The 12,844-nt window shown below is 58.2% G+C and overlaps 1 protein-coding gene across 2 annotated transcripts; it reads right to left on the reverse strand.

Annotated features, from left to right (window-relative positions):
* Positions 1-2,361: 2,361 nt before the first annotated feature.
* Positions 2,362-11,955, reverse strand: TLE5 (TLE family member 5, transcriptional modulator). 2 transcript variants are annotated; one of them, XM_021930524.2, is made up of 7 exons: positions 11,591-11,955; positions 10,617-10,714; positions 7,164-7,227; positions 5,792-5,836; positions 5,135-5,197; positions 3,597-3,671; positions 2,362-3,517 (listed from the first exon to the last, which is right to left on the reverse strand). In XM_021930524.2, exons 1-7 carry the CDS (start codon positions 11,615-11,617, stop codon positions 3,296-3,298), a joined length of 594 nt encoding a protein of 197 aa, XP_021786216.2. In that variant the 5' UTR covers positions 11,618-11,955; the 3' UTR covers positions 2,362-3,295. The 2 variants fall into 2 exon arrangements, with proteins under 2 accessions (XP_021786216.2, XP_031515989.1); XM_031660129.1 differs by lacking the exon at positions 11,591-11,955 and adding an exon at positions 11,060-11,188.
* Positions 11,956-12,844: the final 889 nt, after the last annotated feature.

Raw genomic sequence — 12,844 nt, forward strand, 5'->3', positions numbered from 1 at the left:
AGACAGAGGTTGCAGTGGGCAGAGATCATGCCAGTGCACTCCAGCCTGGGCGACAGAGCGAGACTTTGTCTCAAAAAACAACAGCAAAAATTAACCGAGCATGGTGGCATCCATCTGTAGTCCCAGCTACTTGGGTGGCTGAGGCAGGAGAACCCCTTGAACCCAGGAGGTGGGGGTTGAAGTGAGCCGAGATCGTGCCACTGCACTCCAGCCTGGGCAACAGAGCGACAGTCTGTCTCAAAAAAAAAAAAAAAGAATGAATGCACCAGCCTCTGCTGTGAGCACTTTCCAGGGATTAAAATGGGGTCTTCCTAACAAGGATCTGTTCTGTAATTATACCCATTTTACAGATAGGGAAACTACGCCCCAGCGTGGTGAAGCCACTTGCCTGAATCAGCTGTGAGAGGAAGAGCCAGGATTTAAACCCAGGCCGGACGCTCCATGTGGAGGACCATCCTAGGACATCTGTGCCATATCTGTGACAGCTGCTGATGTCTTTCACACTCACAGTTTTTTGTTTTTTGTTTTTTTTTTGAGACGAAGTTTTGCTCTTGTTGCCCAGGCTGGAGTTCAAGGGCACAATCTTGGCTCACTTCAACCCCCACCTCCCGGGTTCAAGGGATTCTCCTGCCTCAGCCTCCCAAGTAGCTGGGATTACAGGCACCCGCCACCATGCCCGGCTAATTTTGTATTTTTAGTAGAGACAGGGTTTCCCCATGTTGGTCAGGCTGGTCTCGAACTCCCAACCTCAGGTGATCCGCCCACCTCGGCCTCCCAAAGTGGGGGGAAAAAAGGAGAGACCCCCTGCACCGGGCCAGTTTTAGTTATTAAAAAAGGACAGTGTCTCGCTCACTAGCCAGGCTGGAGTTCAGTGGCGCAATCATGGCTCCTTGCAGCCTCAAACTCCTAAGCTCAAGCAATCCTCCTGCCTCAGCCTTCGGAGTAGGTGGGACTACAGGCGCACACCACCACACCCGGCTACGTTTTTGTATTTTTAGTAGAGATGGGGTTTCACCATGTTGTCCAGGCTGGTCTCGAACTCCTCGCCTTAAATGATCCTCCCACTTTGGCCTCCCAAAGTGCTCGGATTACAGGCATGAGCCACCGCACCCGGCCTTATTTTTATTTTTTGTAGAGATGAAGTCTTCGTATGTTGCCCAGGCTGGTCTTGAACTCCTGGGTTCAAGCGCTTCTCCAATGTCAGCCTCCCAGTGTTGGGATTACAGGTGTGTGCCAGCGTGTCTGGCTGGTCTCAGGGTCTTTGTATGGGAACTGGGGCAGGGATGTTGAGAAACCCACCCTGCTTTTGGTGGGTGAGAGTCAGAGGAGGCCTTCAGAAAAGTGACTTCTAGGCAGTCTCGGAGAATTAGAATGCCTGGGGAGGGGAAATAAGACAACCCTGTTCCAGGCAGAGGGAACAGCACATGAAAAGGCCTCAAGGCAAGGGATAGCAAGATGTTCCACCTTGGCTGCAGCCTGTTGAGTAGGAATGAAAGATGGGTAGGGTCTCCTGGGCCGAGGTGAAGAATTTATGATTTATTCAAGGGCAGTGAGAGCCAAAGATAATCTTTTCTTTCTTTTTTGAGACAGAATCTCTCTGTCAGCTACGCTGGAGTGCAGTGGCATGATCATAGTTCACTACAGCCTTGACCTCCAGGGCTCAAGCAATCCTCCCCACTCAGCCTCCCAAGTCGCTGGGACCACAGGTGCACACCACTATGCCCGGCTAATTCTTGTATTTTTGCAGATAGGGGCTCACTGTGTTGCTCAGACCGGTCTTGAACTCCCAGCCTCAAGTGATTCTCTCACCTTGGCCTCCCAAAGTGCTGGGATTACAGGTGTGAGCCACCAGGAGCAGCCTTTTTTCATGGCTGTGTAGTATTCCACTGTGTGACCATGTCACAACCTACCTATTTGATTGGGGGTAATTATGACAAATTACAGCAGCTCTGAACACTCTTGTTCAGGTTTTTTTTTTTTTTTTTTTTTGAGACAGAGTCTCACTGTCACCCAGGTTGGAGCGCAGTGGCGCAATCTCAGCTCACTACAACCTCCGCCTCAGTGGGTTCAAGCGATTCTCCTGCCTGAGCCTCCTGAGTAGCTGGGACTACAGGGCTGCCATCACACCTGACTACTTTTTGTATTTTTAGTAGAGATGGGGTTTCACCATGTTGGCCAGGCTGGTCTGGAACTCCTGGCCTCAAGTGATCCGCCTGCCTCGGCCTCCCAAAGTGTTGGAATGACAGGCGTGAGCCACCGCACCTGCTAGGAACTCTTGATGTTCTAGGAGGGTGTCTCACATTGGAAGGAACCCCATCCTCCCCCGGGGGCAGCCACGACACAGAGGCAGGGACACAGCACTGAACCTTCTCACATCTTTATTTGAAAGGCACAGCTAAGCCCACCCTTGATACAGCATTTTCCACTTCTCTCTGTAGAGATCAAACGACTGAACACAAGATAAGCTGACTATATACAGACACAGGTGTGGGTGTTGCTTTTTTTTTTTAAAAACATTTTGTCTTTTTTTTTTTAATATCCCCTTTCTTAAAAGACAAGCTAGTATACTGGAAAAAGAAAAAAAATAATAATAAAATAAAAACCAAGACAACTTTAGTACCCTCATCTTTATTTGGGAAGGGGAGGGGGAATCCTGGGTCGCCCACCCTCACCCTGCTCCTCCCAGCACAGCTAAGCTCGTCCCTCGTGCCCCCTCTTTTGTGGGCAATGGGAGAGGACCAGGTGGGCGTGGAGGCGTCTGGAACTAGCAGAGGTGGTGAGTGGGGCAGGAAGTGGAGGTGGGAACAGACCTGGGACCCGGGGTCGGGGGAGACTCGGGGTGCCCAGGATGGGAAAGGGGCAGCTAGCATTGCGTGCATGCAGTACCAGGGTGAGAGAGCAGTGGCGTGTGCCCCGAGGGGCCCGGGCAGACTGTCAGTTACACGTGTTCAAAACGGGGGAAGGGCCAGGGGTTCTGGGCTTCTCGAGGTCTCGCTCCCTTGGGACCTGGTCTCCCATCTGACCCTCCAGGCCTCAGCTTGCCTCACATGTCAGGGCAGGTATCCACCTATCCAGGCTGCAGGGCAGGAGGAGGGAGGCCGGGACTGGGGTAGGAAGAAAGCTAGAGGTGGCCTGTCAGTCAGTCGGACTGGGGCCTCCGCAGTCAGCCGCCATAAATACTATGGGAGTTTAGCCAATCCCGAGCTCCGCTGTGTCTTGTGCTAAACATTCCTTTCTCTCCATGCCTCTGTCTCCCCTCTGTCCCCCCTCCCACCCTCCCCGTCCCGGCCCCCTGCTAATCCGACTTCTCGCCGTCATCCTCCTGGTGGGTGTCACCGTCGTGCCCGTTCTTGTCTTCCTTGGAGAGGTGGGCCTGGGAACCCAGCGCGGACAGCGAGAGCAGGCCGGTGCCTGCGCTGACCGCCGGCAGCGAAGGCGGCTGCAGCCCCACAGGCAGTGGGGTCAAGGGCAGGGCCAGGGCCTGCAGCTGGGACAGCTGGTGGGCTTGGAGCTGCTGCTGCAGGGTGGGGGAGGGGAACGTTAGCTGCCTAGGGCCCACCTGTCCCCCGCCCACCCGCCCAGGTCCCCATACGTACTCGGATGATAGAGTTCAACTCAGGAGCGGTGACCTGCTTGGCCCTCTCGATGGCTCCCAAGACCTGCTGCTGGTGCTGGAAGGGGGTGAGGAGAGAGGAAAGGCAGTGATTCCTCCTGATCCTGACTGAGAGAGGAGGCGGGGGCTACCCTGAGGCCAGGAGGAGCCCCACTACCAAGTGGGCCATCATGTCTGCTCCTCCCAGTGGTTTTCAACCCCATCAGAAAGCGCCTTCCCTCTCTCCAACTGCTTCCTTTCACCAAGCTCGTCTCTTCATCTGGCCAATGGAGATAAATGGAAAAGTGCAGAAAACGATTAAAAGGGTTTTGTGCCAAGTAGTTAGAAAACGGCCTTTGAGTGAGTCTGGGAGAAACCCCGGATCCTGACCTATCCTATGTCTGCAGCCATGTACAGAGACGTGAAAGACATGAATATTTGTGCAGTACACAACCTGCCCAACTGTACAGGGACGTCCTGATCCTAGGAGCTCCAAGACTGTGCCCTGAGTCCGGCCAAATTGAGCCCTTCTCCTACCATGGCTGGAGAGGGCCCAATGAATTCTGGCAGAACCAGCTGGGGAATGGGCCTAGGTTCAGGGCAGTTCCTCCCCCAGCTCTCCCCAAACACCTGACTCTGTGGCCAGCAGATGCTAGAATCTATCAATCTCCCTTTTTGCTTTGGCCACCAGGAAGCCTCCGTTCTGAAGAGTTCCAATTGCCCTTTTCTCTAGGGCTTTCATTGGGTCCTTCTAGACTTGTCCCTGGGCAAAGCAGGGCACCCAAAGGATCCTGAGATACAGCGATTAAAGAGGAAATTACAAATTTTTGACAGTAAACTTGGCAGGGACAGGAGAAGGGCCTTACATGGCCCTGGGGAGGGGCAGCCTTGCATCCTGAGCCTCAGAACCCAAGAAAGGAGAAGAGAAGCTGGGTGTCAGGTTCCTCTGGGTGTGTGTGCATGTGGTAGTGTGTGCTCAGGATCACGTGTGCTCACGTGTAGCTGCACATTCCTGCGTGTGTGACCCTGTGCTGTCTGCACACGCCGTGTATCCGTGCGTGTCTGTGTCTGTGTGTATCTCCCGTATGTTGATGTGCTCATACCTATCTATGTGGCTGTGTCCATGGGGGACCGCCCTGTGCTACCCCATCCCCGAAACACACCCTCTAGTCCTCGGTCCTGCGCAGCCCGCAGGGCCTGAAGGATGTTCTCGAGAGGGTGAAAGGAGGAAGAGAGATGAGAAAAAAACATTCCTGGTGCAGTTTTGGCCCATCCGACATTTCTACCTATGACATGACTCACTCCAGCTGGCAATTCCAGAGCAGGGTGAGGCCCGGCCCCCACACCCCTGCACCCCTGGAGTGTCTCTGGCCCGGGGATTCTTCTGCACAGGCCGGCTCTAGTGTCCAGAGCCAGGGAGGTCCAGAGAGGGGAGGCATGTGCCCCGGGGCGCCCAGCACGCCCCCCAAGATGGTTGCAGTGGACAGGGGCTGGGCAAGGGGAGGGCCCCCGGCACCTCCTCCCTGAGGCCCTGGCTCTCACCTCTTGGGAGAGGTAGGGAAGGACCTGGGCACAAATCCCGTTCAGCCTTTTGACGATCTCCGCCTGGAACACACAGATGAAGTCAGCGTCAGTCCTGGACGGGTGGCAGGTGCAGGCCAGCCCCAGGAGGCCCGCACGGGGCCCAGCCCAGCCCTGCCACTTGCGGCTTCTCTCTAAGAGGGGCTAGGTCTGGCCAGGGTGGGATGAGCAAACCCATGTTCGGGCCCAAGGGCAGCCAGTCCGTGGCAAAGGTGGGGCTGGAGACCGGCTGTCGCCTGCAGCTTAGAGGGCAGTAAATGAAGGATGAGGCCAGACTGCACATTCCTCGGCTACATTCCTCAGGGCTCGGCCACTCAGGCCCCTGGCAGATAGTGAGCGCTCGTGGGAATGTAGGGAGGGCTGGGGCCACAGGTTGTGGGGAAGGTCTCCGCCTCTCCCGCCACCCCCAGAAAACACTCCAAGGGAGGCCTGAGAAAGAGGCGGTGGGGAGGAGAGAGGGAGCTTGGGAAGGGCTTAGGAGGTAACAGGATAACAGGGCTGGCTTGGTGCCCAGCCAAAGGCTGGCCGCTACCTGCCTGGGGGTGCCCAAGGGGGTGCTGGAGGCGGGGGGCAGAGGGGGAGGAGGGGGGAAGGAGGAGGAGGAGGAGATGGGCGTACCTGTTTGTGCATCTCGATGTTCAAACCGTAGGACATCTCATAGTACTGTATGGGGGAGAGAGAGAGGGAGCGGGAGATGAGGGCGGGGAAGGATGGGGGGGCATGGAGACAAAGAGATAGGGGAGTGGCAGAGACAGACAAAGGGGGGAGACAGCAAGAGACAGCTGAGGGCAGGAAAGAAACGAGGCAGGTGGGAGGGAAAGAGCAGGAGGGAGAGACGCCCACACCCAGCGTCCCAGCCAGCCTGGGAGAGGGGCAAGGGGCCCACTGGGGCTGCGGATGGAGACTGGAGGCACTTTAGGTCCCTAGCCCTGGCCTGGCTCCTCCCCCACTCCGTGTGCACCGCGAGAACACACATTCCAGGGCTCCTAATCTTGTATCTTTCTATGATCTGTCTGCGGGTGGGCCCAGACTCCAGGGAAGTTTGCCTGCCTGGGTATAAACAGTGAGAGATAAACAAAGCCTGCTGGCTCTGGGGCCAGCAGCTACCCCTGCCCGAAGCCCCAGATCTCACCCTGCCCCTCCCCTGCTCTAAACCCTCCCATGGCTCCCCGTCACCCCTGGGGGAGAAAACCAAGTTCATTCCCAGGCCTTCACATAGCTTCTCCGTCTCTGTCTGGTGAACTCCTACTCATCCTGCAAGACCCCAGCTGTGTGCCCCCCTTCTCCATATAGTCTTCCTCAGGCAGGTCCTAGGTCCCTCTATCTGCCCCCAGCCCTATCCTTCCGGCTGGGAGGGTTAGGGTCTGGCTCTGCCTCCCCCACAGTCTGGGAGATTTGGGTTCTGGGCTGAGACCCCAGCATCGCGGCTTGAGGGCCAGGCCAAGCGGGGGTAAGGGAGGGGATTTTTGATGCAGAAATTGCCACCTGGTGGTTACTAAACTGAGAAAGTGATTCTGGCAGCAGCAATGCAGTGTCACACCTCAGCCCCCCAAAATAAGTAGGGCTCAGACTCCCTCCCACAGGCTTCCTCTTTGAGCTCGGGCCCAAAGGGGTTAAGCGTGTGGACGCTGGGACCTTGGCGGTGGGGAGGGACCCGGCTGCTCCCCCACGTCAGTTCCTGGCTGTTGGCTTTCACAGCCGGTGAGCCTCCTCCTCCTCCCTCCTCCACTGCCAAGGACAGCCGGGGGACCTGGCAGGGCCGGTCTGCAACCCGGCGGTTTGGCACCTAGGCCACTGCCTCGGCCAGCTGCCAGGCTAGCAAGGCAGGCTCAGCCCAGCAGGGGCTGGCTGAGTGGAGAACAGGCCCCGAGTCCTCGCGCTTCCCAGGGGAGGTGGCCGGGGTTTAGGGAGCAGCTGCCCGTGGTGGATGGGGTGTGGGGGGCCCTGTCCCCCACCTTCAACACTGGACCTAGGGGCGGAGTTACTTTACCATCACATAGTGACGCTGCATCTCCGACTTCTCACTGGCCAACTTGTCACATTCAAGCTTGAGGCTAAGGAGGCACAGGGGGAGACGGGGTGGTTGGTGGCAGCTGGATAAGAGCCCCCCACCCTCTGTGATCCAGGGGAGGAAACTGAGGCTCCAAGGCCCCAAGACCCCTGTAAGGGAAAGATCAGCCAATTCTCAGAGGGTCAAACATTTTTTTTTAAAATTGAGACGGGGGTCTCCCCATGTTGCCCAGGCTGGTCTCAAAAACTCCTGGGCTCAAGCAATCCTCCTGCCTCGACCTCCCAAACCTCTTGGGATTACAGATGTGAGCCACCCACCGTGCCTGGTCAACGAAGCCATAAACTTTGATAGGGGCTGAGGATGTTGAATTGAGGGGCAGGGAAGCTGGTAACAGTTGAGCTCTCTGTGATGCTGGGGGGAGGGGAGAGCATCAGGGTCCCTGACTGTAAGAAGGGGTGATGAAACCACCTTTGCAGATCTGGTCGGGCGAAAATATCCAACATTCTAGGAACAACTGAAGTTAGAGGACGCACAGCAATGCTGGCTCAGAGAGTTGCACGAGCCTTTACCTCTCACGATCCCGATGAGGCCCGCAATGTCATTGTCATGCTCCTTTTATAGATGACACAGTGGACACCCTGAGAGGGTGAGGAGCTGCCTCAAGGTCACACAGCCAAGCAACAGCCCAAGCTCTCAACCACAGGGGAAAATTTTCCAGACCCAAATAGAACGTACAAAGAGGCTGAGCGCGTCTGGGGCTGCGAGGCGGCTCCCAGCTGGACTTCCCACGGGGACCCTAGCTTCATGGGGGGCCTGGGCTTCCCGGGCAGACCCCTCAGCTCCCTCTTAGTCCTTCCTAACAGCCTTTTTTCTTTAGCTGAGACAAAACACACCGTTTCTCCCACTCCACCTGGCCAGTCCAGGTGGCTGACACCAGAGCTTCTTATAGGCCCTCCCGGGAAGCAGGAGCTGTGGGACATTTCTCAAAGCCCCCATGAGGGCGTCATGGCCGGAGGGAAGAGAGCAGGCAGGAGGGCCTCCCAGTCCAGGAAAAGAACTGGTGGTGGTGGTGGGGGTGGTGTCCTTTAACCTATTTAAATCCAATCCAGCACAGGGCCCCTGCGGACCTGGCTGTGGCTTACCTGTTTCTACCATCCCTGCCCCCTCTCGGACTGGGTTCAAAGCTCAGCCCTGCGTCTTCCCTGCTGTGTGACTCTAGGCAAACTCCACTACCTCTCTGGGCTTCACTTCCTCTTCTGTGACACTAACCTCGCAGAGTGTGGTAGAGAAGAGTCAATGAATTCAGACAAGGAAAGTTCTAGAACAGTACCTGGCATACAGTAAGCATCCCATAAATGCACGTGGATCTTAGGATACCCCAGGAGCCTGGCACTTTGCTCCAACAGAGACAAGTGTGCCCGGTTGAGGATGCTTTGGCCGCCACCAACTTTTCTCTAGTTTTCTTTTAAAATGTGCATTTGTTGCTACCATTAAAAAAAAAAAAAATTGGGGCTGGGTGCAGTGGCTCACGCCTGTAATCCCAGCACTTTGGGAGGCCGAGGCGGGTGGTTCACTTGAGGTCAGGAGTTCGAGACCAGCCTGGCCAACATAAAGAAAGCCCATCTCCACTGCAAATACAAAAATTAGCCAGGTGTGGTGGTGCACGCCTGTAATCCCAGCTACTTGGGAGGCTGAAACAGGAGATTCGCTTGAACCCAGGAGGTGGAAGTTGCAGTGTGCCGAGATCGCGCCACTGCACTCCAGCCTGGTGACAGAGCAAGACTCCGTCTCAAAACAAAACAACAACAAAAACAACAAAAACAGTTTCACTTCAAACCCTGGATTTCTGGCCTTTCTTGAAAAATAGGGTGATCCGGCCACCCAGTGGCTGTTATACCTCAAACATCCGGTGTGTGCCTTGTATGGCAGGGACCCTCGTTGGGTAGCAGGAAGCGCAGGCCCAGCGGATGGAGACCCCAAAGCTCAGAGAGGGCTTCCGGCTTAGCAGAGGTCACACAGCACTGTGACCGCCATCTGATCCCTTCCCTGTGGAATCAGGTCAGCCCCAGGGCTCACCAGGCGGTCTCTAACCCTTCACATCGAGGGACCCGAACAAAAGCTTCTGGGGCCTGCGTGGAAAGCCGACTCCAGCGCCTTCGACCGTCAGTGTCTCAGTTTGCCCATCTTGAGAATGGGTACGACAGTCGGACAACAGGAAAGATGAAGCTTGAGGAGGCATGTATGGTCTTTAGCACACAGGGAGTACCCAAAAAGGTTGGATATTTGCAATAGCAACAACAAAATTGAGATTCCCCTTTCTACTTGGAGGAAATCCAGGATCCTTCCAGGAACATTTCTGGGGTGGGCACACTTCAGTTTGGAGAGGGCCCCAAGGCCAAACGGGGGTTTCAGCGTAGCCTGACTTCCTCCAGATTCCCAGGCCCGGCGTGCCCCTCCAGAGTAGGGCAGGTGAAAATCTGTATCCTTAAACCTTAAACCAGGAGAGAGACCTGGTGCAAACCTCAGCCTTGCCACTTCCTCAATGCTACGGACATCCCCGAGGAAATAACCTCTCTGGGCTTAAGTTTCTTCTTCTTTTTTTTTTTTTTTTTTTTTTTTTTTCCGGACACCAAGTCTCTCTCTGTTACCCAGGCTGGAGTGTGGTGGTTCGATCTCTGCTCACTGCAACCTCCACCTCCCGGGTTCAAGCAAGTTTCCTGCCTCAGCCACCCAAGTAGCTGGGATTACAGGCGTCTGCCACCACACCCGGCTAATTTTGTATTTTTAGTAGAGACGGGGTTTCGCCATGTTGCCCAGGCTGGTCTCGAACTCCTGACCCCAAGTGATCCACCCGCCTCAGCCTCCCAAAGTGCTGGGGTTACAGGCGTGAGCCACCGGTGGCACCCGGCCTGGGATTAAATTTCTTTAAGTGTAAAAGGACTAAATAGTTCCTTCCCCTTAGATACCACAGCACGGCAAGCTCTTCAGAAACGCCAGATTTCCGAAAGAAGCACCTCGGAGAATCTGACTGATGCTGGGAACCCTTTCTCCAAAACTGGGCAAAGAGAGATGACCAGGCTGCAAAATGTTTGTTTTGGGGATTGGGGGGACGGCGAGTCCGTGCCCTAACTCCAATCGTCTTTTATCCAAGGGGGGACTTGGGGGGATTGGGTAGGAGGGAGGGGCTCTGAAGCCACACAGCTGGGTCTTTGGGCAAATTATTTAACTTATTTTGTGCCTCAGTTTTGTCCTCCACAAAATGCAGCTGTTTAAAATAAATGAATTCCGTATTTGTCAAGTATTAGGTCAGAGTCTAGCATACATTATTTTCCCAATCTCCCCTCCAGGCCTCGGCCTTGCCATCTGCGCAGAAGAAATGGGGTGGGGGGCTCACCTTCTCGGGACGCAGGGACCCTCGGCCCCCCAGCTCACCTGTGATACTGAGCTTGCAGTAGCTGAAATTCGTCTTTGATGCGGTCGCAGGAGTCCGAGGTGGTGAATTTGAGTTGCTGGGGTAGGTGCGAAGAGCCCTGTGGGGAAGGGGCGGCCCGGGTCAGGCCCTGGCTTGCGCTGGACCCCCCTCGAGGGCCAGCCGGGAGGGAGCGGCCGCGCAGCTGCGGCGCCCCCCCTCCTGCCCCACTTCCTGGGCCCGTGTTTACGGCCCCTGGCGCGGCCCCCACCCGCGCTTCCTGCCCCCCGCCTCTCCCAGGGGAAGCCGAGGGGGTGGGTGCGCCCGGAGCCGCCCCGACCCCCGCCACCTCCAAGCAGTGGGGGTGCGTTTTAAGGCCTGCCCTAGATGGGGGGCAGGGTGCGCCCTCTACCGCCCCTCCAAAGCGCCAGGAGGGAGTGCACATCCGAGGGGGGTGGATACGCACCCTAGGGAGCCCCCTCCCCAAGTTGGGGGGCAGCGAGTCCTCCCAGCAAAGCCCTCTTGGGGGAGGGGTCTCTCGGCGCCCGAAATCTTCCCGGGGGGCCCACCCCAGATTCCCGGCGCCCTTCCTCGGGGACGCGCTCTTCCGGGAGGGGTGCGCCTCGGATCGCCCCCCCACCACAGGCCCCCAAAGGATCCCCGCGCTAGAGGTGCCTGGCGGGGCTCCCGGAGCGCCCCAGGCCCGAGGCCAAGGCCGTCCGAGGCCCTGCCTGTCCCGGCGAAGGGGGCGCCAAGCCGGGAGCTGGGGCGGGGGGGGCTCGGGGCCCGGAAGCTGGGGTGGATCGGGGCTGGGGGGTGTCGGGAGACTGACGGCAGGAGGGGTCATGGGCCCGAAGCTGGAGGGAGAGACAGGGCCAGGAGTTGGGGGGTGGACCCGGAGGCACCGGGCCTGGGGTGGGGGCGCGGGCCGGGAGCCGGGGGTGGGGAGCGCAGGGCCGGGATCCGGGGTGGGAACCTGCGGACGGGCCCCGCTTACCGAATGCCTGCTTTGTGGAAACATCATGTCAGTCGCGGCGGGGGGCGCGGGCTGCGCCCCGGCTGTGCGCCCCGGCTCGGGCTGCTGGGGGCGCCGGGCGGCCGCGCCTTTGTCCCGGCGCCGATCGGCGGCTCCCGGGGCTTGCCGCGCCTCCCGCGCCCGGCCTCGCCCGCTTCCTGCGCCCCTCCCGCGCGCCCGGCCCCGGCGCCCGGGCTGCTCCTGCGCCCGGCGCCCCTCCCGCCCTCCCGCGCCCGCCTCCCCGCTCCCGGCCCCACCGCTGTGTCTAATGGCGGCGACGCCGGCAGTGGCCGTGGCTCGGCTGCTGCGGAGGCTCCGGCTCCACCTGCCGCCGCCGCCCGTGCCCGTGCGCGCCGCCGAGGGGGGGGAGGCGCGCGCCCGGGGAGGCCTGCGGATCCCCAACCCGGCCCGCCTCCCCGGGGCCCGCCCGCAGTGACGCCCAGGCCCAGCCCGCCCCGCGGGCCGCGGCCCCGCCACCAACCCGGCAGCAGGCCGGGCCTCGGTTTCCCCATCTGTCAAAGAAAAGGGACCCGGCTGCCCGCGTCGAAGTCGCCAGCCCTGCCGTGGCACGACCTGGACGCGTGCCACGGACGTGCTCTGTGACCTTGGCTCTGGCTGGGCGGTGGTTCTCGCTGAGCCTCAGTTTCCTTTTCTGCAGAAAGGCAGCGGTAATGCCGCCTTTCTCAGGGAAGCCATTCTTGCGACACATTTATAGAACGCCTACTGTGTGCCAGGGCCTGCTGCTGCAGGGCCCTGTGGTGGGGGCGGGGGTGGGGGGGGTCCCTGCTCTGGTGGTGGTGCCCGGAGACAGACAGAGACAAATTAACAAGCTGAATTCCCGGCAGGTCAGATGGTGGGGACCGTTCTGCAGAAAATCCAGCCGGGAGGATGGCAGGGTGGGAAGGTGCAAAGTTAAACAGGTGGCAGGGAGGATCAGAGACAGCTTCCTCCGCCCCTAAAACGACCCAAAGAAGGAGAGAGAACAGGGGGATGGGGTACAGAGGTAGTCAGAGGCAGGACCAGCAGGTGTAAAAGCCCTGGGGCAGGACTGTGCCTGGCATCAGGGTGCCAGGGCGGAGGTCAGGAAGGCCGGAGGGAGGCAGGGCCTGGGGCTTCATGCATTTGCCCAGGCCCCCCCCTCCTCAGCAGTGCTTGTGCTTGGGTTAATATTTACTGCTGCATTTCGAGATTCCTAATCATTTTTGAACAAGGGGCCTTTCAGTTTTCTTTTGCACT

The sequence above is a fragment of the Papio anubis genome, chromosome 20, assembly GCF_008728515.1.
Source record: "Papio anubis isolate 15944 chromosome 20, Panubis1.0, whole genome shotgun sequence".
Classification (NCBI taxonomy): domain Eukaryota; kingdom Metazoa; phylum Chordata; class Mammalia; order Primates; family Cercopithecidae; genus Papio; species Papio anubis.

Bases quoted from the DNA above. Each gene is read 5' to 3' on its own strand.
- TLE5 (XM_021930524.2), bottom strand. From the start codon at position 11,617: ATGATGTTTCCACAAAGCAGGCATTCG. The intron at 5,837-7,163 runs GTAAAGTAACTC...TCCCCCATACAG, and splicing joins TGCAGCGTCACTATGTGATG to TACTATGAGATGTCCTACGG. The intron at 3,518-3,596 runs GTACGTATGGGG...CCCACCCTGCAG, and splicing joins AGTTGAACTCTATCATCCGA to CAGCAGCTCCAAGCCCACCA.